Source organism: Platichthys flesus, chromosome 14 (genome assembly GCF_949316205.1).
Source record: "Platichthys flesus chromosome 14, fPlaFle2.1, whole genome shotgun sequence".
Lineage (NCBI taxonomy): Eukaryota > Metazoa > Chordata > Actinopteri > Pleuronectiformes > Pleuronectidae > Platichthys > Platichthys flesus.
The window spans coordinates 22351188-22377254 of record NC_084958.1 but is presented as its reverse complement, the minus strand read 5'-3'; the positions used below and the strand labels follow the sequence as shown (position 1 = coordinate 22377254).

The 26067-nt window shown below is 44.2% G+C and overlaps 1 protein-coding gene across 1 annotated transcript in view; it reads left to right on the top strand.

Moving 5' to 3' along the window:
- Positions 1-24965: 24965 nt before the first annotated feature.
- LOC133968818 (neuropilin-1a-like) overlaps positions 24966-26067 on the top strand; it is a 70908-nt gene continuing 69806 nt past the window's right edge. The window contains exon 1 of the mRNA XM_062405028.1: positions 24966-25569. Within this exon, the coding sequence (XP_062261012.1) occupies positions 25476-25569 (94 nt within the window). The 5' untranslated portion in view covers positions 24966-25475. The remainder of the gene's footprint in view (positions 25570-26067) is intronic.

Below are 26067 nucleotides of genomic sequence, written 5' to 3'. Positions count from 1 at the left end.
AGCAATAAGGAGGGGGGGTGGGGGGAAACTGGGGATGCAGATCACAGGAAGCCTCATTTCAGTTCAGCCTCCTCCGTGGTCCTGGTCGATCGCGTCCTCCAAAGGAAGCAGCCGCGGAACTGTTTTCAAGATCACTCTTTGGTTCGGGTCTTGTGATTTTGATTCGTCTGAGCTGTGGGATGTGACCTCCAATGACCACACTGTCGGTCTCCGGGCAGATCTAAACGATTGGGGGTGAAAGGGTTAATTAAGGTGATGCTGAGGAGCAATGAGGAGGAAGATGTCCCCCGGAGGAGAGACTTTGACTGTTTCACTTCTCAAGCACATTTGTTTTGTTACCTCCAGATCACTTAACTCTATATATATATTACTAATGACATTTTGGCCAATATATACTGTTGTTATCAAACTTGAATTACTTTTATTTACAGTTTAACTATAAACTGTGTTGCACCAAATTGCACAAACTTGTAAATATCAGTCATGTAAACACGCTGGCATCAAGATCCATGAAGTATTGGATAAGAAAATGTCTTGGATCCAACCCTCATCTGGATCCACATCAAGATGTTTTTGGTTCTTCCCACATCCTTCCACAAATTGTTCGTGGTAATCCGACAAGTAGTTTACGATTAATCCTGCAAATTAACAAACTCAAATGAAAACAGAAACTCCTTGGCAGTAGGAGCTGAAAAGAAAACACAAATGCAGCTAAATATGTAGTTTTAATACATCTTGTATGTACTGTTTATTCTGTACAATGAGTTTTCATATCCTCAAATATAAATGCAGGAGTCTGTGTCTGTGAAAGTCTCATATTGACCGGTTAATCCTCGGGGGTCAAGTGAGGACTGCTGCCCACTTTCACTCTTGGCACTTGGACTTGAAAAGATTTCAGCCAATGAAAAGCTTGTGAACCATATTCAGTGAAGCAAATTAAACACATTCAGATTTACAGCCAAGCCGCTGTGACGGATTATTAATAAGAGGAAAATGTTGTCAATAAAAATCCAATCAGAGATGGTAAATCGTGGCAAGTGGCGTGTGTCACCTTAGAGGTTTCTTAAGGATCTAATGTATGTGACCTTCAGGGTAAAACACAAACAGAAGTTAGATTATGGTAATCCAGGTACTCTGGAGATTAGACTGTGGAACATTGCCAGAGGTGCAGGGCTGTGAAATTCATGAAATGGAGATTTCTTTTTCTTTTACCATGAATACTCAAGTCTCTTCAGCACCAAACCAACAGAGAAAAATCTTGATTTATGAAATTGTGGCACAGCCAAGAAATCTGAAGTTAAACATTAAACAATCTGGATTAGTCGGCTTCTACTTTTGTAGCCCCTGATACGGTCGGATGCGTTCTAGGGTTTTGATGTGTTGGGTGTTGGGTGGTGGTGGTGGTGGTAGGCGGGGGGGGGGGGGGGGGGGAACTGGCAAGCGTTTAACAGATAATTGTTAAATATTCAACAAATCACTCTTCCAGAGTTTTGCCCAGCCGCTAATCAAAAAGCGTGGTGGGCATCTTGAGTAACTGATGCATAGCTAATGACTCGGTGATTAATCGCCTGGCGCTCGACTCGCACAAATGTTGCTGATCCAAAGATGAGAAAAGGGGGGGTTGGGGTGGGGGGTGGGGGGGGGGTAACAACAAAGACCCATCCATGTTCTGTGACGCGTTCAAGGCCACGGTTCACCGTCGAGCCATCGCTCTTATAAAAGCCGTCTAATTAGAGAAGAAAAGCTCAGTGTGTTAATAAGAGCTGGGTGTTAATTAGGTTTGTCCAGGCATATGGAGATCTGCTCTCTGGATTGGAACGGCTGTGGGAGATGGCAGGGGGGGGGGGGCCTGGTGGGTGTGGTTCTGCTGGCTCTCGTCGGGGACACCGGGCCGTCTGTGATGGTCTGTGGTCGGTGATGGTCTGTGGTCGGTGTTTGCATGAATACGATTCGGTGAACCCTCCTCCTGGTTCTGCAAAGGTCACAGATTTGCTGCTGTTGCCAGAGGGGGTGACTGAATCGGACTTCACCCCCCCCGCTCAACAAGTGCCAGCCGACAGAGGAAAAGACACAAATTAGATTCACACTCATCCCGTCCTTATTTAAATGAGGGTCGACACTTTCCTCATCAGTATGCAAACCACACAAGAGCATATTTGAAACAACCAGAATTTCCCTGATGTGCACACGATGCCATTATCCCATGCTGTGTGCCTAACTAAGACAGATGGTCCCGAGGGACTGGAGAGACATCCCCCCCGCCCCCCCCCCCCCCCCCCCGTCTCCCCTAGAGGCTACTTGAGGAGGCACCAGGCTAATATTAGCCACAGATAAGGACAGAGTGAGGACATTTGGCTTCAGCTGGAGATGTAGGGAAGCCTTCAGTTCAGATAAATATAGCCTAGCCTGGAGAGACGGGGGGGGCAGTGAGGTTCCACGTCGCTCTCAGCTTTGATAAATGAGTCTCCACAAGTGCATGTGATTCAATTGTCGCCGACCATGGTTCAGGATTTAATCCTATTTGTTTCCTACAAATATACAAATACTTCTCAAATCTACCACAGCTGCAGAATTTGCATGTTTGTGTTGTGCATTATTTCATTTAAACCAAATTAAATACATTCAGTTACAGAATTCGCCTTTACAGAGATACTCTAGCTTTTAATTGGACTTATTCCTGGGTCAGTGGTTTTCTATCCAAAATATATACCACTACATTATTGAACAATTTTATGATGAACAAAAACAATAAATGTACTTATTGCTCTGTTATGGTGTTAAGAGGATAGACAACACTCACACAAGGTGGAGGAGGGACTGCTGGAAGTTTCTCTTTGAGCATCTTGGCTGATATAATAAATGTTAATGTGCTGCAGAACGATATTATTCTGATTCATTTAATGCTCATAATGAGCAGCTAGAACAAATTGGATCTGCTCAGTGGATTAAGTTGACAGATCAACTCCCGTCAGCAGCAGGTGAGAAAGCAAATCTCCCACAGCGGATATAATGGGTTTCACATTATTACTATTTTAACAGTTGTTTTTCATGAATCTAACACTAACTCTGCTTTAAAGTGAGTGACTCAAGTGACAGGATGAAATCAGGAGGAAAATAACCCTGATCTTTATATAGTTTCCCATTAAGACTGTGTTGAGCTGTTGATATTAAAGCTGAGACCCTGTTAATTAGAACTCATGCCCCTGCATGTTTTTTTATAATTGTGGCTCGATGCTCAGCGAGTCGTCTGAAAATAAAACATGTCGGGGCCTCGTTCCAATTATGATGAATATGTCGACTCTCTTCAAACATCTCCGCAAACAGCTTATCGTCATGTAGGTCTGTTGATTTGAGCCCATTTACACAGTGTATTTTAGTTTTTATAATATTTAACTAATTTGTTTTGCATCTTATTTAATAGCAGATGAAATGACGTAAGGTTTGGACCTGCAACTGAATTTAAAATATCAAATTGGACGATGATACAATATGATGTTTCATATTCATCTGTGTAGAACGAGTCTTCTGAGAAATCTCAGACTGAAGTCATAAAAATACAAGAACAAGAGGAAGGTAAGAGATATGAATATTATGAGAAGAAAGCCGGAATATTACAGATGAGTCGTTACGTTACAAGTATAAAGTCCAAATATCGTGAGAAAAAATCATAATAATACGAGAGGAAAGACATAATAATCAATCAAGTATAACATTTTAATACTATGAGAAAAAATCATAATATTACAAGAAGAAAGACATAATTAAATGTACAAGAAGAGATAAAATATTTGGAAATATCCAAGGAGAACGCGAGTTTCACTCTTTCTGGATCCAGAATCTGGAATGTCGTTGTTTCCTCAGAAGTTAATCCTCCTCCACAGCGTTACACGTTTCCCAGTGTTTGAAATTTTAGGTAAAGAAACATAAAACAGACGGAGCATCTGCACGTGTCAGGTGTAATCAGCTCTTCATGATGAAATCAGACGCTTCCCCCACATGCAATTATAAATCTTGATATTTCCGTCCTGTGTCGTACCTGTCAATCTCACACTTCTCCTCCAGCGTGTGATTAACATGTGTTCGTCTTTAAACATCGTTCACACACCTGAGGAGTGTGTTGAAAAGGTGTTTACTCGTGTTGTCGACTCGATGGAGGAAATGTTTGTGTTGACATAAAGGGGCCGAGGATCAAGATCAGAGTTTAGGATTAAATTGTTATCAAATACAGACAGGCAGAATTCAGATGTAGCTTCAGGGTCGACATCTAAAGCTCTAAGTTTAGTCTGTAACTCACTGTTTATATATAATTCAGCCCTCTGGTGATGAGACGAGGTTGAAAGTCAGATTCACCTTCAAAGGAACGCTCACTTGAAAGCTTCAGTATTAAACATTTACCGTGTTTAGGTTTAGCTGTGAAATGGTTGTCGGCATGAATCTACATTCGATGTGGATTCTAACCACGTCTCGGTTTCTTAGCACAATTAAAATTAATTTTAAAGAAATGACATCCACAGACATTTATTCCATGGTTTTCATTCAGATGACGATTTGTCAAAAAATATTTATTCTACATTAAATGAGCCCTGAGGGTTTGTTTGGTTCTGTCAAGTTATAGAAACACGACATGACAGCTGTCCAAAAGTGAATCCAGATCATCTTGATCGCCCTCTGCTGGGTGACTGCAGTATCGGTCGTTAACTCCGCCTAATATTAAGTTGAAAAAAAGAACCTCTAAAAGTAAACTTAGTTATCTGCGTTAGCTAGCTGCTAGCACAGTGGTTAGCTGTTACTTGAACATGCATCATTATTATATTATGTCATTGTTTGGTTCTTGTCCAATCTGCAAACAAAGAGGGGGCGGGGTTTATTGCCTGTAGTGCAGCCAGCCACCAGGGGGCGATACAGATGTGTTGACTCTACTTTTGTCATGTCGTCCATGTATGACAAATTTCAGCAAGTTAAATGAAATAAGTGAAATTTAAATGAGGCTCACTTTCCCGATAAGCTGAAAGCAGGCTCATTAATGATGAACTACGTCTGAGTGCTTTAGCGTCGTGTTTGTTCAGATCTGGTTTGATGCTTGGCTCTGGTGCACGTATCTGCGGAGGCCTGCATGTCGTCTGCTGGCTCTGTCTTCACCACGCACTCCTACACACACACGCCGTCTGCTCACCGGCTGCTATCAGCTGCTGGCACCAACACGCACCAGCCTGCGCCCTCCGGGGTTCTGGAGGCTCGTGGGTGGGGGGGGGCAGGTTTCTCTGGCAGCGCCCCGGGCTCTTCACCCAGAACACCGGCCTGTCTGTCCTCAGACTCCCCTCCTGTCACTTGGAGGACTCTTCTATCGGGTGTCTGTCACCGCTGCCCCCTGTCTGTCTCTGTGGAGAGCTAACACATGTCCAAGTGCAGGTCTCTGAGTGACATGCCATCACGGGGAGGGTGGGTGGGACTGAGCACCGTGTAACAGGATTACAAGTGAGATGCTAGCTGCTGTGCGCCGCGGAAAAACACAGCGGCCTCCTCGGCTTACCGATGATGAGCCTGTCACTGCTCTGGAGTCAGATCTGCACTGACGGCCGTTCAGGAAGGACCTGGATTCACCCAGAGTGGAGCTCTTACTTGTTTTTAAAGGGAATCACAAACCCAATGGCTGCTTGTCGCCGCCCCCCCCCCACATGATAATGCTTCTATCTTTCTATCCATCCATCTAAAAATCCAGAAACTTCCGTAACAACACAAAGCCTTGATTTGCATAATGCAAACATATCAGCTGGTTTGACACGTGTCCAATTACAAGAGTGGATCAGCTGACCAATCAGAGCACACTGGGCTTCGTCAGGAGGAGGGGGGGGGGGTGCCTTAAAGAGACAAGGGCTAAACGTGTTTGAGACAGAGGCTGAAGAGAGGAGCTGCAGCATCGGACAGTGTGAGGATGTTAACCTTTTCTAGTAATAACACAAATTTAAATGATAAACCTGAATATGAGCTGCATGTGTCTCCTTCAAAAGATAAGAAATTGTTTCCATAATTGGGTTGATGGTTGTTCGTGAGTCCTCGGCTCCGTCAGTGCTGTCGGGTCAATTTTATTAAGAACAAGTCTAATCTCACTTTTTCCCTGGAGAATGAATGTTTTTTATTTTAATATAAATTCTAAATGGATGTTTGTTTATTCTGCCTAACATCAGCTTTTTCCTTCTGATAAGGAAAAGAGTTTTAACATTTTCCCAATTTAATTAACTTTGTTTTTAGAGCTGTCCCCATATCAGAGGGAAGCTGAGTCACTCAGACGTTCATGAAATGTGAAAAGCATTTTCTTTCTGATGACATACCACAAAAAAAAAATATATATATAGACAGGAAGTACATTTTAACTTTGTTTTAAAGAAGGAAAGATAAGTTTTATAATTTTTTTTTGTGTTATTATCGACAATGAAGGTTTGAAGATGGAATTGTGAAAGTTGAGGGAGTTTCTTCAAATCAGACAGATTGTATACAACATAGTTCTCTGAATCATTTGTCCACATCCCTGACAGATATACAAACCCAGAGAGAGGAGAGGAGGAAGATATTCCCCTCAGTGGATATAAGATCTGTTGTCTCCGGGTGAAAAGGTGAAGATGCTGTAAATATGCAGAGAAAGAGACAGACTGAAAAAATCTGTTGTTCTTTTGTATATATTTGCTTTTTCCTGCTGTGGATGGAAATGTGCATCAGTCCTGGGAAACACATCTGGAACGTTCTCCACAGATGGTTTATTATAAACATCTCAGATGTAAACAGTCTCATCTATTAACAGTGTGCTGCATCATTCTTTAAGGTCCCTGAGTTATCAATCATTCCTCTCTCTGGATATTAACTCAAATGTGAGAGCAAAATGTTTTGTCATTGTTGTCTCTGGTGCCGAGGCTTTTTCTTTTTTACTGGTTTTGACACTGATGCTTTTTTATCCTCATTATGTTGATAATCCTCATGGAACCTGTAATTATGAGTTGAATGGATCTTCACCCCCACCAGGGAAATCAGTTAAATCTCAAAGGCTTTTCGATTTAATTCATGAGATTTTAATTCCAGCTTCGAATGAAAACTAATAAAAACTTCCATTCACATCTCAGTCATAGATCAGCATATCAATCGCTGCTTTTTATTACATTAACCAGCCTCGTTTAGAGAAGATGTCACTAAGTGCTGATACATCACGGCTCCCTCATCTAATATCACAATCCAGCTTGTCACCACACTCTGTTCACACATCATTTACATTCCAGGCGTCTAAATCTCACAGTGAGCGTGAGAGGAAGTAGATTCTGATCTTGATGTTGTCGATGGGAGCGTTTTGTGGTTGCAGGGGTTGAACTCTGCAGGTCACCGGGTCGCCCTCTGACCACGAGGCCGCCCCTCGAACTGGAGGCGTGAGTCAGAGCAGCCGATGATCTTCAACAAGTGGAACTCGCGGGTCGGTGTCGCGGCGCCACGCTCGATTAATCCCAGGACTGGACGCGGCGCCTTGCCGATGACTGGGGCCGCTCGAATGAAACGCTGAATGAACTCCCATCACTCAGTGCAGGTGGGAGTGAATTCTAATCCGGCCTCGGTGCCGTGTGGTTTACTGATGAAGCTCTCGGTGTGCAGGGCGCAGAGCGGAGCTCCACCCGCCTGCTGCAGCGAACAGTGAATAAAGACCAGGATCAAGGCTAAAGTTTGAATCCAGACTCGGAGGTTCTGACCTTGAGGCTGCAAACTCTGTGTGTTGTGCACTCGGCAGGAATAGTAATAACCCGCATTGTATCTGTGTATGTGTGTGTGTGTGTGTGTGTGTGTGTAGGTTTCACTACCACGACTGTGTTCTACACTTTACTAAAACAACTACTGCTTGTTTGAGTAGAAATAATTGGTCTCATCGCTTCAAAAGCCCAGAATCCAATTGATTTGAATGTTCTGAAGATGTCAGAGCCGTTTTATACCAATTAAGATCAAGACACATAGATCAAGTGTTACGGCAAAACAGAGTTTTTAAAATCGGGGGACTTAATTGTATTTGATCCAACAGAGGGCTGCCGGGACATGAGGGGGAGAGAAAGGGGGGAGACATGGAACAAAGGCCCTGGACTGGATTACACATTTCACATTTTAACACCTCAGAGTTTCTGTTGGAGAGTTGGCTCTCGGGTCGAGCAGCCGCAGGAAGGACATGACGTCACATGTTTCTGTTTATATCACATCAACAATGGTGACGGCTCTTATCTACAAGAGCTCTCGAGCCTCATTGTCCTTCCAGGTTTATCTTCATCGGCCTCTTCGCCATGGGTGGCTCCTCTTTCTCATCCTGAGATGTTTGTGTTCTTCTAGATTTGCACATGGACTCACTCAGACTTTGATCAGGCAGCGATCTGTTAAAAGAAGGAGGACAAAACTCTGAATGGTGCAGGAAATAAACCGCTTCTGCTGGATATGTGGAGCATCTCAATAAATTCTACTTTCTTAGTGAACACGCAGAAATGGCGGGGAGTTCGTGTCGGGTCAGGATTCATCTTCATCTTTCTCTCTCTCATATCTCTCAGCACTTCAGAGCTCAGCTGTCAGTCTGTTGTGGTTCATGAAGCACTGTCTCGTGGTGAAATCATCTATTAGTCAACCGTGTGGTAAATAGAAAAGAAGCTCATGCAATTTATTCCTGTTCAAGTGTTTTATGGTCGTAGATTTCACATATTTCCATAAACCCACAGATGCCAGATAGGATTTAGGTTTCCAGTATAGACAACACTTACTCAGTCATATTCCTTCCTTCCATCCAATCAATCAATCAATCAATGAGGGCGGGGGGGGGGGGGGGGGGGGCGAGCTGGAGCCAGTCCTAGCTGACATTGGGTTTGAGTCGGGGAACATCCTGTCTTAGAAAGTCTTAGAAACGTTATCAACACACCCCCTCGCTCTCTGTGACACCTCTGGACATCTTCCTGCTTTAATCTCACATATGGTCGTTCTCATAGACAGCTAGCATGGAAAACTTCAGGAGAATGTCCGGACCTCTGTGCTCTAGAAACAAACAACCCCCAGTTAAACTGAGCTGCATGTCTTTGGAACATGCTAACGTCCCTCACAGAAAGAAGACCCGGATCATAAACCAGTCAAATTACCTTTTCTTCTAGAAACAATAAAAGCCTTTAAGTACAGATTCCATTAGAAACACATACGTGTTGTGTGCACCTGCACAGTAAATGCATTTGTCTCTATATTTACACTGTAGAGCAAAGAAACACATCTCATAAGAAATGTGTGTGTTTTGATAAAGCCTGTGACATTTACTTGGCATTTGAATTCACCTCCACACGTTCCTGCTGCAGACGTACACGAATCAGATTCGACTTTTATATTGGATTTTAATCCGCGGATCAGAATTTCCCTCTTAAAACCAGTCGAGTTGAATTCCCATTGACATTTGCGTCCGATGGCTAATCCAGATAAGGCGGCGTGTTATTCAGATGTCATTTGGATAGCAGGCGTCTCCACTTCCCTCAAAGATCACTGATGAATATTACCCAGCGTCTCTTCAGATGAAAACGTGATCTGTGCCTGTGAAGCTGACGCGTCCATTACACGTCATCATGTGACAGGTTGTGAGATTAGATCATGTGTGTGTATTTAGTGCGATGCAGATAGTGATCACATGGCCTCAGTATGTGTGTGTGTATTTGTGTTTCCATGTTGTCGTTATAAAAACATGCTGCGTTCACACGTCCATCACAGTCTGACGGACGGACATGTCCCCTGGATGAACGGCAGCTAACAAATGCCCCTTGTTTTTTACTAAAGACAAATCTTGTGCAGTCTGTTATTTATTACCATAACTTCTAAATGTTAGATTTTATATTTGACTTATTTTATTTGCAGAATGATCTTTGGAGAGGAACCACTTTATTACAAAAAAACTTTATCAGGACATCCTTAAAAAAGGTAATTGGCTGTTGACATGATTATAAGAGTAGTAAAGAAAAACATTTAAAGGTCTCAAATATGTTTGTTTATTGAGTTAACGAGACGATGCACATGAATGAACATTTGTATTTTTGGGGTCTGAACTTGACCGGCACTTTGCCCTCGGTTCACGTCTGAATCAACTTCTCAAAGTCATGATTTCATTGTAACTTTTAGTTTCACACTCTCCTCGGTCAGACACACAGAGGACGTTAAACCATCTATTTCATAAACATCAAGTTTTCCAGTTTGAGACTCAGCAGCTTCACAGCTTATCTTGACTCCGACCAGTGATGGACGAGCTCCCAGAGGACAAACCCAATAAATTAGCGGCGCAGCAGCAGCTAATCATGTCAGCGAGAGCCACGGACATCTGGTAAACACTTCAGCTGGAACCGTTCAAACGAACTCTGGCACAACGGACGGCCAATTATGTATTTGACGGATGGGGGCGGGGGGGGGGGGGGGGGGGCTGACGAGGAGTTCGGTGCTTTTGTGTGTCTGGATTCTTTATTAAAGAAAACATGCTGTGATGCTTTCATGTGGTGTGTGTGTGTGTGGGTTGTTCATCGATGTGAAGTGGAGTCCAGAGGTCGGAGTGAATGGGAAAAGGGACGCCACTGTTTGTTTATATAAACATAAACACTCTTACTGTACATGCTTTGTGTGCTTGTGCATGTAAACAAAGGATGTGTGTGTGTGTGTGTGTGTGTGTGTTCATTTCTGTGCACAACCCGATCACATTTATATTCATGTTTGAATCTTTGCTGCTGCAGACGAGTGATTCTGTGTTTTTTTCCACGTGCGTTCACATTCCTCACATGTATGTCAGTATTTATGCAAATGTCTGCACTTATGTATATTTAATGTGTTTATGCACACGTTTCTTTCCCTGTATACATGTGCACAGAGGTCTGTGTGTGTGTGTGTGTGTGTGTGTGTGTGTGTGTGTGTGTGTGTGTGTGTGTGCACATGTGCATGCACTCCCCTGCGGACTTCTCATCTGTGCGTGACAGCGTGACGGATTCACATTACAGCGCTCACCTGTTGATGAGAAGGGGGGGGGGGGGTGCAGGGAAGATAACTATCGATATTGCCATGGTAACTGCCACAATCCAATGGTGTGCATGTGTGCATGTGTGTGTGTGTGTGTGTGTCTGTGTGTAAAGGGGGGGTGCTGCTGTCGCTCATGGGGGTTGGATGTTCTCTTCCAGAGGTGGAGGCGGGGACATGGCGGGTAGGTGACAGGGATTACAGCCGGTGGTAAATAATACGGCCATGCCCCCCCCCCCCCCCCGTGCACAGAAGCCTTTCATATTTCCTAGTTGTTGCCTAGGAAACTAGAAGCAGAGAGTGGCCCTGATTCCGTGTTGGACTCCCGGAGACACACGTGTGGAGCTCTTCATGTATGTGGTTCATAGGTGGAAGATGCATGATTGTTTTATCCTGAACTAACTCTTGTCTTTTGTTCCGCAGCTTCCCACGGAGCAGGTCAGAGGTCAGCGGGCTGGTTCAGCTGGGTGGAAGGTTGCCAGTTCCACTCGTACTGGTTTCTCCCTCCTCGCCCAGTCTGCTGCTTCGGTGACTTCGTTCTGATCTTCAATCATTACTGGTTTTTACACCAGATGATTTTTGGCTTCTGACCAAAATCATGTGAAACAATTTGAACAGAATTAAGTCGAACTAACACAACTTGCAGATTTTTGTTTTGCCGGAGTATCGTGCGATTTCTGTCAAATAAGATTTTCAAATCTGTTTCCCAGTGTCTGATCCTCCATATTCAGTAATTCATCTGCTGCACACTCATTAACAAACGACCTTGGAGTTGTGGAAGTTACTCAGCGTCCATCACAGGACTTTCCAAACTGGTTTGTTTTCACCACGACCAGATTAAATAAACGATTCTTGCCCACAGTTGTTGGTTAACACTATATTTGGCCGTGACAACAACAACAACAACAAACATGTCAGCAACATTAATAAAAACCTTTCCCTCGGTCTCTTCCTCCCTCGTTCTCACAGGCTCGGTGTCTTTCTGTCCCTCGTCCTGCGTCTTCCTCTCGGCCCCTCTGTCATGCGGTGGACAATAAATCAATAGTGTATCATTGAAGGAGACGTCTGTGGGAAAGTGGGGGAATAGGAGACATCATGGATGAGAGAGAAGAGAGAGAGAGAGAGAGAGAGAGAGCGGCGAATGAAGTCTGTCGCTCTCTCTTTCTCCCACGAGGTTTCTTTGTCTATATATATCATGTGTGTGTGTGTGTGTGTGTCTGAGTGTGTGTGTGTGTGTGTCTCTGGGAGGGCGAACCATAAACAGCCACAATAGAGAAAGATGAGATACTTTTTTTTTAGTGCTGTGTGTGCATGTGTTGTCACTTTGTGTGTGTGTGTGTGAGACTATGATGTGAGCCCAAACTGTCAAACTGAGAGATGAGTTAAATATTTCACTGTGTGTGTCTGTGTCTTTGTGGTTGTGTGTGTGTGTGTGTGTGTGTGTGTGTGGGTGTGTGCGATGCCACGATAAAAAGAAAGTACTGTCACACGCTGCACACACATGACTCTGTGTTTTGTCCACTCGATATCTCAGTCTCTGTTATTGTGTTATTGTGTCTCTTTGATGGAAGGTGCACTTCATTCATAATGTATCATGAAGGCGAGTGCATATAAAACATCAACCGTCAAATTCCAGACATTACAGAGCCTGGCATCGGTCCCACCAGCACCGCCCGGGGCAGCTACACACACCCACCCACAACCACACACACACACGTATGCACACATGCATGTGAGCACAACCACATGGGAGTAAACCAAAGCACTTGTATTCAAATATTGATCTGCAGGCTTCTGTTTCCAATTCAGACACACTTATGAAATTCACTTAGAAATGTACTTCAAACACGGCCAGTGTCCAAGGGTGACTGTCTGCAGCCAGCAGTGTGTGTGTGTCTGTGTGTGTGTGTCTGTGTGTGTGTGTGTGTACTTGTGCTATTAAGGGTGATTTATGATGCCTTCACTTTATTCTTTATTCTTTATTCTCTTGATAAGAGATTATAGATCATTTATGATGTAACGTCACTGGCCCCATGTGAAAAGTGGGGACACTTTGGCCACACCCACTTTCTGAGTCACCTGATCAAATAAGACAAGATTAGGAGCTCGACTCTGAATCATTATCTGTTTTTGTTACAGGTTACAGACTTTGACATATTCTTTACTATTATTAGTTATTCTCTAACATTTGTTTCCACTTGTTAGCACAATGCTGTGTCTACTCCTGCTCTGCCCTCACATCCCATAGTACTTGGTTTTAGGGTTTTCGTTCAGTTCTGGTTCTGGTTCTGGTTCTGGTTGAGGTATTTAGTTGCGACCCTAAAGATGTTTGGAAAACGTGAGCGTTAGCGTGCTCAGCTAAATATAACACAACAAGGTCATGTGATAAACTGACTCATCAGCCGGGGCTCCAGGTTCTAAACGTCTTTACAGAAACTATAGAAGTTCACATTCTGCTGGTTATTAATAGGTTTGAGGAAATTTACACTTTTTACAACTGCAGCCATAGTCCCTCATTATTCCTGATCCTGAAATCCCTCTCTCTCGTAAAAGGGAAACAAAGATAAAAAAACAATGCTAATAAAGAATACTTCTAATCCCTGTGTCGCTTTAACCCCCCCGAAGGTTGTTATAGGGAATGTAGTTTTATTTAAAACAGGGAAACAAGGAGCTCAAGCCTCAAACTTTTGAAACATCACTTTTCTTTCGTCACCATGTTCAAGTTTTAAAACTCATCACTGGCTTCTTATTGGAAGCAAACATTAAAAAAGCTGGAGACAGAGTTTACAACCGACTCAGGGAGTTTTAAATTAGCTCAGTGCTACACAACAATAAGACGTCTGCTCTTGTTTACCTACATGCGATGTTCACGACCCACTTTTCAGACCAAAGTTCAGATTCGAACAGTGAACCTGCAGCTGCTGTGACTGTAAACTAAAAGTGTAATGGAAGCTCTGCAGAGGTTGTTCCTCTAACTGGGATTTACCCATTAAATGGTCTCAAGTCAAAGTTTTATTTACAACATCATAAACTTTTATACATCATCCATCAACTATTTTTTATGGTTGTGGTGGGGTAATGGCCTCCTGAGCAGAGAATGAGGTCATACCGGCCGTAATCCCAGTTTCTCTGTTAATGGTTTTTGTCGCCCGTCCAATCTCGTGTTTACGTTAGTGCACGTGCTCGTTAGTGCACGTGAGTCCCTCCTCGTGCACAAGAAGCAAGATGGCCGTGATGTGAGCATTGGAGCAGCGTTTGGCGGCGGAGCTGGCCAGTTCTCCCAGTGTCTGAACTGGTTTGCTTCAGTCCAAAGACATTCTGGAGACTCTTGTTGTCTCTAAATGTCCCTGTGATTGGCTGCCGACCCGTTTTGGCCATAGTCTGCTGGGATTGGCTCCCCCCCCCCCCGACTCTCAAAAGGATAAACGGCACAGATAATGGATGATGACAACATCTGCTCTCTGAGTAGGTTTCAACTCACGCACTCGCTTGAGGACATTGTTTTCTGCACAGTTCATAGCACCAGCGCTCTGACACTCATGCACCAGCCGACAATAGATCCTCTGTCTAATCAATACTGCCAGGCAACGGCTGAACAGGCAACAAGAACAACAGCTTAACAAATATTAAGTCAGACAAACCGACATTCAACAACACAAATTGATGACGACTGTAAGTTGTTACAAAACATCTGGTTCAATTTGACCGAAGGGAATTTAAAGAATCGGACTTCAGAGCCGTTTGCATTTCATTCCATTCGCATGAATTCAGCTCAGATCAACAACTTCCAATAAAGAAGAAGTTTAAACTGAGTAGTTATCGGATTAAAGATCAGACTGAGAGAGAGAGCGAGTGATGTAAACTTTAGCTCTATAGATGAGGCAGATTTCCATGTATGGTGCTAAGCTGCTTATCTCATAGGAACACATGCTTAAAAATGTTGGTATCTTCTGAGCATGTGGTGAACATGTGTTTTTCTGTGTGTTCACTCCCACTCACAAGCTGACCTGTGTGCGTACCATGCATCAACGTTTAGATTCACGAGCGGCTCCACTTCCTAAACTGCCTCATTGAAGAGAGTGAACGGCAGCTTGTGTGTGTCTGCGTGTGGGTCTGTGTGTGTGTGTGTGTGATTACCATTTACACTTACTGATTGGCCTGTAAACAATCGTCTGGCCTGACCAAATAATCAATATAATGGAGTGACATCTACTTTCTGAACGAGTCCCCCCCCCCCTGTGTCTTTGTAAAGTGCTAACAAATTGATGCAGGAATAAATATGTGAACATCAGTTCTTTTATTTTGTCGTTGCAAAGTCTGGATCTGAGATGGTTTCCTAGAGTTGTTGGTGCTTTCTAAGAACCCCCCCCTACCCCCCCACCCTCATCCTCCTCCTCCCCCCCCTCCTCCCTCTTCAGATTCCTTTCAGACCGAGGTGTCACACGATTGATAGTATTCTCTGCCCCCCCCCACCACCCTCACCTCCGTTTTTCCATCATGTACATATCCAGCTCACGGGACTGCAGCAGGGCGTTTGGTTTCTCCAATCCTCTTTTAATTAGAACACGTAGACACGGAGGAGATTGCTCAAGACTCTAACGTGAACCAGCTTGTGTTCCGGCACGGTATGAGAACCGGCTGTGGTGGTGAAATGATTCGTATTGTGTCCCAGTTTGTTTCTAATTCACTCGTTTTTCCAGTGTGAGTTCGGTTTAAATGATCCTGGTGGAGTGATTGTTTGTGTTGGAAGTAAAGCTGCTGGAAAAAAATCTCCATACATCTGTGGGACAAATATAAACGCTCGCAGATTAAACGACTTGTTGAGATGGATTTCTTTCTGCTGCCATGTGGTGGCGAGCTGATCTCAGACCCCGGCTCCTGGAGGAGAACAAATCGGCTCCTTCATGGCCCGGTGAACCATCGACTGGGTAACCAGCAGAGTCCGTCAGATAGAAAAGATGCATGGCGCTTTAAGCCATTGCAGCCCCCCCCCCCCCCCCCCCCCCCCTTTGCTTTTCCATTCCTCCTGCACGGGCCCACAAACCGCTGCTCCATGACACCGGGCATCGCACACAGAATAAAAATGAGGTGAGGCGGCTGGAGAATTGAACATGTCGCTGTTCTCTGTGATTTAGGAACTGCAGGTCGCTCTCCATTAGGCTCATTTATTTTGGGTAATGTAAATACAGCGATCGTGGGGTCGGTCATGTGAAGAAGGGGGAATGTTTGCTGAGGTTACTGGTAATGGGAGTGTTACGATGAGGTATTATGGTGGTCAGTGGGTTCTCTGTATATGCACACAGGGAGGATTATTACTCTATAGTACATTGATATATCACCATATATACAGGTGATAAATAATGTTCACATCTGATGTTTTGAGAGTAAATCATGAAGTTTATTACGTGACATCGTATCTGTTATTTTCATTTCTACTTGACGCAGTAAAGTACAGATACTTTATACTCTGAGTTCTACCACATCCCAGAGGTTCTGCTGGATGCAGGTCCGGTGACTGGGCAGATCCAGAGTCTGTTTATAAAGAGAGACGACACGACAGCTCCCGGAAAGTGAAGCCAGAATGTAGTGATGCTGTGAAAACATCATGATTGACAACGGGGTCTGACTTGTGATTGACAGTGCACATCAATTAACCTGCATTCTCCAGTCCGACATGTAAATGTGCCAGATTGAGCCACACAGGCTTGTTTTCCTCTGCAGCTCCCGACAGGTTGATGGTTAAAATCTCTGAATATAAAAAGGCTCTGAATGGCAAAATGGCCGCGCCCCTATCTGGGACATTTTGGCTTCACTTCTGGACAGGAAGTGGCGCTGCGTCATCCATCTTTATATAAGATGGATGAAGAGGTCCCTGAACTCACATTCATGAAACCAGCTCTCCACGACTTCTGCTTTTGTGACATGAAGCATCATCCTGCTGGAAGCCACCATTAGAAGATTGTAAACTGATGGATTGGTATTAACTGAAGTGTGCCAGAGTCTGTCCCCGCCATCTGCCTGCCTCGCCACCGACTCATCAGACCAGGACATGTTCCTCCACTCTGCAGCTCGCCAGGTTCGGTGAGTCCGTGCCCACGGCTGCCTCGGATCTCTGCTCCTGGACGTCTGCTGTTGTCGCCTGTCGGGTTTGAGATTCCTCTTCACCTCATTTATAAACAGTGGTCATCTGAGTAGGTGGTGTTTCTCTCCACCCCGACCCGGCTGCTCGTTCTCCTCTGACCGCTCTAATCAAGGCTCCTACACCGAGCTGCAGCAGAGTCTATCTGCAGGGTTTGCTGCCACGTGATTCGTTGATTGGTCGATTAAGCCAATCAGCGGGTGCACGTGTCTCCCTACTCACACAGGAGTCACATCTTTCCTCACTCACTACCACAGAATACGTCTGGTGTATGAAGGGGCAGGAGAAATATCAGCCCCTTCATCTGCAGAGCTGCTTTTCTTCCCCTGCAGCTCTGCCACAGATGAAAACAGATATCAGGAGATTATCTTAATACGACGGCTGGAATGCGAGCGGCTTACACGCAATCTTTGATCTCTGCTTTGTGTCGTCGCCGCGGTTTAACCGGAGAAAAATAAATGACTGTTCAAAAAGCCAGTTTTCCAGATACAAGGAATCAAACACACGGGAGGCTGGGGATTCGCTCGCAGCATGTGGGCTCGCTACAGACGTGGAAAACCACACGTTTTCCCCCCAGTTCGATGCCAAATGTCACTGAATCTGATTCTTACTACACAGAAGTCACAAGCTTATTCATAATGAGTCATATTAGGTCAAATATGAAATATTAATCAGTCACAGAAGTGATGAAAAGAAGAGGTTTCCAGTAGCTGCTCAAAATGCTAAGCTAATGTCAACCAACTATGGTGATGGTAACAAAATACTTTAGTTAGACCACGAACATCCTGTAATGTGTGTGTGTGTGTGTGAGTGTCTGTGTGTGTGTGTGTGTGTGTGTGTGTGTGTGTGTGTGTGTGTGTGTGTGTGTGTGTGTAAATGTCTCTGTTTGAGGTAAATCATCTGGACACCCCAGGAGGTAACGCTCTGTAGGAATGTGTAATAAAACTCACTCTCTCACTCACTAATTAACTTCTCAGGTCGTGAGAAGTCAGCCGAGGCGAACTCGCCGCTCCGAGTCGACCTTTGACCTCCCTGATGGCCGCCGAGCTGTAATTGCTGCGTCAGCTTCTCGGGGCCGGTAGGAACACGTCTGAAAAAAACAGAAAGGTGATGTTTTATCTGTCCAGCACACCTCTTTCTCACACTCTCTCTCACACCTAACACTGCAATTACGCTTTAACACACACACACAGACACACACACACACACACACACACACACACACAGTTTACTATTCATTTACACCCTGGGCAATGTAAAATTACGAATTTATTTAAATGATTAATACTGTATATACTAGAGTCACTTTTTATATAAAGTTTTGGTTTTTATGTAGGTTTCTATTGCTCAAACGAAAATAAAGTAAATTGGTATAAAACAAACTGTGAAGTATTAGCTTATTATGTTATTAAAGAATGTTATTACAGTCATAAAAGTATTGTTTGTCGTATAAAAGACGAGTTGATAAATTGGTAACTCCAGGCTCTCCCTCTTTCTCCATTTGTATTGTCACAGTAAGTTTTAAGTAGGAGCGTAAATTACTATATTTCATTGTTCCAGTAAATGTGCTGTATATCGTGTTGTAAGGTTCCATTTCCCAAAAACCAATACACGAGCAACACTTCATCTTGTCACCCCTCTCTCTCACACACAGACACACACACACAGACACACACAGACACACGCACACAAGTCTCCCCTGACGAGCAGCTCTCTTCGTATCACTTGACAAAGTATCAGGGTTTTCTAGGAGTGTCAGATTTTGGCACTTGCACTTAAGCCTTCCCGCGGAGCCGCTCAGTGCCAAGCAAGGGCTTAGGCTAAATCGAAGAGGACGGTGCCAAGAGAAAGAGAGGGGGAGAGAGAGAGGGGGGAGAGAGAGAGAGAGAGAGAGAGAGAGAGAGAGAGAGAGAGAGAGAGAGAGAGAGAGAGATCTCAAGCGTCTGTCCCTAAAAATACACGGTGGAAAACCTGGTTCTGTGCAGAGACGTGTGAAGAGTGCGACTGGTGTTATTTTACATTTCAGAGCCTGATCTAGAAACTGTAAGAGGATCAAAATCTCAGCCAAGTACTTTGTAAAGGACAACTTTACATGCCAGTATTAACAAAAAAAGTTTTGTAGAAATATAGTCCATATTTTAACACTTTTAACACTTTAATATATAAATATATATATATCTGCTGAAGCAATGTATGGATGGAGGAACTGGAATACTCTTCATCACCTCAAATTGTATTAATATGCAGGAATTGTGGTTGGATGTAGATTACTGTACATTTATCTTGCATATGTACTTTACTTAATGTATTTTTATTTCCAGGTACCTTTCACTTTGACTCTAACGCTTCATTTTTACAATGCATTTGCACGTAATTGTGAAAAAGTGTCGGAAGAAATAATTAATATCAGGTCATGTTTTACCTATTTTTTTATAAATGCCTTTAGCTGAGTGTCTGTGAGTTGAACCTGCTTTTGCTGACTCTGTTAAATGTACTTCACTCCTCGACGTGATCTGATAACTGCTGACTCACTGTAATGTTGCTGTTGTTGGACTCAAACCTTGAACATGTGGTCCTCCTGACAGGTGGACTCCCGGCCGTCAGATATGACTCAGCAGCTAATGTTACAGATCTTGAGATACGACTCAAGTTGACAGATTTTTTTAACACAGCCTTGAAATTCCATCACTTATTCTGCGTGTGTGTGGGGGGGGGGGGGAGGGGGGGAGTCGATGGTTCTCAGTGGGTCAAAGACCTTTAGAAACTATTCTAATACTCAGTGTTAGATCGGATATAAAGCTCCAACGTACAGAGGAACACAGCAGCAGCTTGGATCCAAAAGTTCACGTCATTTATTTACAAAAACACATCCTGCGTTTGAGATGCAAGGTGCTGCGCTGCAACAGGAACCAGCTGACAGCCCCCCCCCCCCCCCCCCCCACCCCCCCCGTTCTTCACCCTTGTGATGTATTGTTCTGGATGTTTATAACTGTTATAAGCTTCTTTGGGCTCATGAATAATATATTTTTTCTTCTTTTTAGTTTGTTTTCAGGAAGAAACTTGAGCTCATTAAAAGTTAAACCACTTACAGATGTGAGCCCGGGAGTATCTGTAGCTTTGTCATTATTATAAATGTATTCCTGATCATGTCTTTTCTATAATGTTAACTTCCCTGTTTCAATATTCACTGGTGACACCACATGGTTGAATTTAACAACTTGTGGCTTCTCAAGAATATGACTGATGATTCAACGTATTGTTATTTCCATCAATCTAATAAAAAACGATTGGGCCATATACCCATGATGCACCAGCCGAGTCGAGCAGAGGGGGGTTTCCTCAATATCTCCACAGCTGGACCGTGATATTACATTGTCCTCGAATCTCTTCCCCCCCCCCCTCCCCCCCCCGATAATGACAGCATTATCACAATTCAAGGCATTTTGGCCACTGTTGTCCATTTCAATAGAAGCTCGTCATTAGGCCCATTGGGACGAGGAAATAACAAAGACCCTGCAGAGCCTGTCTGTGTGTGTGTGGGTGTGTGTACGTGTATGTGTGTGTGTCTGTGTGTGTGTTTGTGTGTGTGTTTTGTACGTGTATGTGTTTGTGTGTGTGTGTGTGTTTGGAGAGATCTTATCAGTTATACCATGACCTAGTGTTGAGCTGCAATATGTTTTTCAGAAAGTGCGAATTTCGTGGGTACTTCTGCAGGAATCTAGATACATGTGTGTGTGTGTGTGTGTGTGTGTGTGTGTGTGTGTGTTTGTGTGTGTGTGTGTGTGTGTGTGTGTGTAGGGGAGCTTAAGAAACAGCTGAATGGAGCAGGACTCATATTAATGCATGTGATTGTGATGACGTGATCTTTGCGATGTTGTGTTTATTCATGCATGTGTGCCTCTACACCAGTTGTGGCATGTGTGTTGTTCTTTGTGTAAATATAGTTTTGCTTGTTTGCATTGTAGAGTCTTGAGGTTTGTGTGGATCTGAACGATGATAATTTATTCTATGATAATTATAAGGAACATTCAAACTTACCTTAAAACTATTTTCTATATAAATTGATTTCTTCGGAAATTATGATACTTTAATATGTTGAATCACTGATTGTGTTGTTTTCTCATCAGATAAAGAGAAGATTGAAGTATAGTTATTAAGTTAGTAAGTGACAAGGTTATTATCACCTGTGAGAGTCCATCGTTGTAGTTTTCCAGGCTGATGCTGCTCTAGAGAGTGGACGAGGCACAGAACCTCACGGGAAACAGTCTCCCAGTCGTCCAGGACATTCACCACAAGCTGTGTCTGCAGAAGACACACAACATCCTCAAGGAGAACCACACACAACATCATCAAGGACCACAACACACAACATCAACAAGGAGAACAACACACAACATCATCACGGAGAACAGGCATCCAGCAGGCAGACTGTTCCCTCTGTGACCATCAGGTGAAGAGCAGAGCTGCACCGGCCTGAAGAACAGTTTCTTTCCTCAGGTTCCTAAACTCACAGCGAACTCACAACTAACAACCATAGACTGTAAATATAGAGCTAACAACCTCTGACATGTGGTTTCCTGCCTGTTTGCACTTTATTTGGAAATAACTGATGACACATATGGTGAGATAACTATTCACACACACACACACACACACGCAGTGAAAGTAGTGACTTCATTTGCACCTTGCACATGCACAGATAAAACCTGAAACTTGATGCACGTGCATGTGTACGTGTGCATGTGAACGTGCACAGTAACAGGCTGTAGACCCAGAGTTAGCCAGTAGCTGCTGTTGCTCTCGGCCCACCTCAGCAGGCTAATGGATCACTGTCACCGCCTCCTGTAATTACTGTGATATGACTGTGTCATTACAGAACCACCGCCCCTCCTCCATCATTCCACAGCCATTAGATGCACGCGTGTGCATGTGAGTGGGCGTGTGCTGCTCGGGCGTGCACGTGTGCACTGGAGGTGTGTGTCTGTGTGTGTTTGTGCAGAGCAGAGGGATGTGAAGACAATTTGTTATTACTGTCGTTAGGTTAATTCAAACCTCTCAGTTCATCTCAACCATGGACTGAAGATAGAAGATGGACGACATGACGGCTCCGCAAAGTGAAGTCAAAGCGTCTTGATCGCCCCCTAGTGGCTGGCTGCAGAGCAGATCTCCACCTTGTGAGTCTGACTCTTGTTCCAGCTGCACCTGCTGATTGGATTTTCCCATTTAAAGGTGGATTGGTTTCCAGTTTGTTGTTGAAGAGCTCACTGGTTTATCACCTCTCTCTGCTCACCAGGTAGTTCCTCACACGGCTCCTAACCTTTTGTTCTGATGATTCAAACTGGAGAAGTGGAAGCGTTTCCACCGACGGTCACGTAACATTGTTTACGAGGAAATCGTTGTGTTCATGTGTGTGTTACTGGCGTGTTGCACGTATGACAAAGATCTTAATGCTACTTATGAAGAACACAACCTGTGACTGAACCGTTTAAAATCCCCCTCAGCACATTGAGAACTCAATACGTCTCAGAATTTGCCTCAACACAAACACACTCGCTGTAATTAATGGACACAATCTGGCATTGGAGTGATTTATTGGTCTGTTATTGGCCGTTTTATTAAATCCTGATTAATGGCCTTGAATTAAAAGCACTTTGCATGAAACTAGAAAAACAAAGAAACATCAGCAGCGTTGATACAGAAGAAAGCGGATCGGATCTGTTACCATAACACAAACACAAACCAGGTTCTGTTCTCGCTCCACAATTTGCGTCACCAGCATGTACTTTGCCACCGAGGCTATTTCCATCATGCTTGGCAGTGTTATGAGTGTGTTGTGCTGCCAAAGATCTTGTGTGTGTCTTTTTTCATTGTCTCCCCTCATTCGAGCGCAGGAGAGAATCTGGAGATCAAATCTAGAATCTCAATGAGAAAAGTCTGAGTCTCAATTAGAAGAGCGAGTGGAAACCTGAGAGTGTGTTATTATCTCTGGATTTTGAAACACAAACTGTTTGTGATGTGGCGTGTCTCCTCGCTCGCTGCTCATTCGCTGATCTCTCACTGTGTTCATGTCACTCGATCACGCCGGCTTTGCCTCGCTCTCCCTCATCCTCCGTGTTTACAATCCCGATCTCACACATGTCGTATTTGTCTTCCTCTCAGCGTGCGATCCCTTTGTGTGTTTGTGTTCCAGCAGATTAATGCAGCTCAGTGTTTCCCAATATGTTACAGAATCTCACAGATTAAAGCCATTTGTCAGGCTTTGACTCAGCCGAGTGGAACCTATGGTAAGTGCTGGGTTTTCTCACGAAGGAGACGATGGATTCAAACAGCGGCTTGGTGCGTTGCAGGAGCTTCGGTAGGTTCCTGATGACGTCTGAGAATTCCAGTGGAGTTTTATGGAGCAGCTGCTGACCTGTCAGTTTGTGACCGCTCCTGCTCCTGAGCTTCTCCGGCTCATCCAAACTCTTCTCTCCTCCACAATTCACGTTTGATTTTGACATCCAGAAGATGGAGTTTTGTATTTTCCCCTTTTCGTTTGGTCCATGTCCCATCCACTTACATGGAGGAGGAGGGGCTTATTACCCATACTGCAGCCGGCCACCAGGGGGCGATCAAGTTGATTTGGCTTCACTTGGACCTGTCACGTCATCCATCTTTAAATCCAGTCTGGGGTTTGCACTCAAAGGAAGTGACATCTACAACAGCGCTTGTTTATTTACATTTATTTTAGATTATAGTTTCATTACTTTACAATCTGCGCAGCTAAATGTGTGTTTTAAAGCATTTCAGCATAGCACTCAATCTTTATTCTTTTCTTTTCTGTATCGTTTTCTTAAATCTCGTGCTGAGATGTCAGATTTAATCTGTTGCATTGATTAAACTGACGCCAGCAGCTGGAATTCACTCAAACTAGATGTTTAAGAGCAGAAACACAACCAGAGTTAAGGTGAATGCAGCTGTAATGAATTACTTTGCATCAGCCGCTCCTACAAGTGTCTGATAATCACATTTATATCTTCATTTATCCAGAGAAGGTGAGTTAATTCGAGACTTTAACCTGAGAGGTGCAGAGTTTTGCTGTTTAATCCATTGAACTCAGGGTTCTAATAACTCTGAGGTCAGGATGGTTTAGGATAGGACAGATGCATTTCAGGAACAAATCAGATTTGAAGCCCTCTGCCCCACCCCCTAGGTCCGCCCATGGAAATACACCAAACATCCCAGTCTGAAGGCTTACAGAAATATAATACTGAGTAATAATAGTACATGTCATCCTCCAGTCAGCTGATTGGCTTCTATCAACGTCATCCTGCATCAAGATGAAATATCGATTCTCTGTTAAAGTTCAAATGAGGAAAAGAAACCAAATCAATTTCAGCTCATTGAATTTTTCTGAATTCTTCATTTTCATTTTGGGATCAAATCAGATTTCTCTTGATGAGATGTAATATAGAAAGACGCGTAATGTATATGTTTGCGTTTGATTTTGAAAGAAATTGATATAAATGAGTTTAATAACGGGATCAAACAGACAGTAACATTAATGCTGCTGCTTGTATCTTCAGTGGGGCGAACACACACACGCGTGACATCACGGTGACACCCCCCGCCCCGCACCAGACCCGCACGCCGGCGTGAGTTTGCGTGCGCAGTCGTTCCTGCTCCAGAACCTACGTGCGTTGGGAGCGCACAGAGCGCGCACCAGCGGTGTCAGATCGCTCCACACACACACACACACACACAAAGAGACACACACACACACAGTGAGCAGGAATTTGGGGGGAGTGGAAATTCCGCTTGTTCCTCTCACTGCTCGCGTCGTGTTCCTGACACACACACAGAGGGAGGGAGAGAGAGAGAGAGAGAGAGAGAGAGAGAGAGAGAGAGAGGTGCAGGTCTGGAGAGCTGCTGAGATGTTCCTCTCCGCTGGTTCCCAGTGATTCCTCCTCTCCGCTCCCACTTGGAACTACGTGCATCGCCGCCGCTTGGCACCGGGAGCGTCGGGCTTGGATGAAGAATCGAGGGCGAGCTGTTGCCACTTTTGGCGAGAGGATTTCTCTCTTTTGATTTTTCTCCTCTGCATCTGGATTATTTTCTTCCGTATTTCTCGTTTTTGATTTTCCCTCTCCAGGAGATGGCAAGTTGTTGCCCGTGCGACGCAGCGATCCGCCGCTGAACGCTCGCAGGATGATCCTGGATCTGTTACTTTGAGACAATCTGCGCTCGTTTGGATAAAACCCTCCCTGGACGTTTCTCCTCTCCCCTCGTCGCGTCTTTTATTTGCTTCTTTTTTATTATTTTATTTCTCAGAATGTCTGTGTTGTACAATCACACACGGATGCTCGGTGGATTGCTATTGTTCCTTCTCACCCAGGTCGCCTCGGTCGCCTCGCTGACACAGACCGGTAGGTTGTTCGGTCGTGGCCGCTCCGTGTGAATAACCGGGTCCTGACAACAGGCGGCTCGACTCTGTGCATGGATCCGTTTTGCATCATTTTGCACCATTGTTGCCTCTCACCTGTTATTCCTCCGCTTTCCCTCGGAGAGCTCGTCTGAAGGGATTCAACTTACACCAGGTCGACACTTCTATTCCCCGACAGCGATATAGAACGAGGGATATAACGTTTAATACACAGACACATGATACATGCAGGCGTTTCACTCATTTTTTAATATCTACAAAGCGCATTACGGTCACTGCAAACTTAAATGTTTAAATCAAATGCGCACAGGAAGCTGCTGCGTTGTGCTGTCCTCATTATAATAGAAAAATTACGCGTTTTGCGCGCTTCATTCAGCCAAAGGCGCATTTGTGCTCCAGCGCTTGTTGCTACTGGAGCTCGATGATCAAACCATTTAATAAATGAAGATTTGATAGAATACAATCTGCTGGTGTCTGTAGC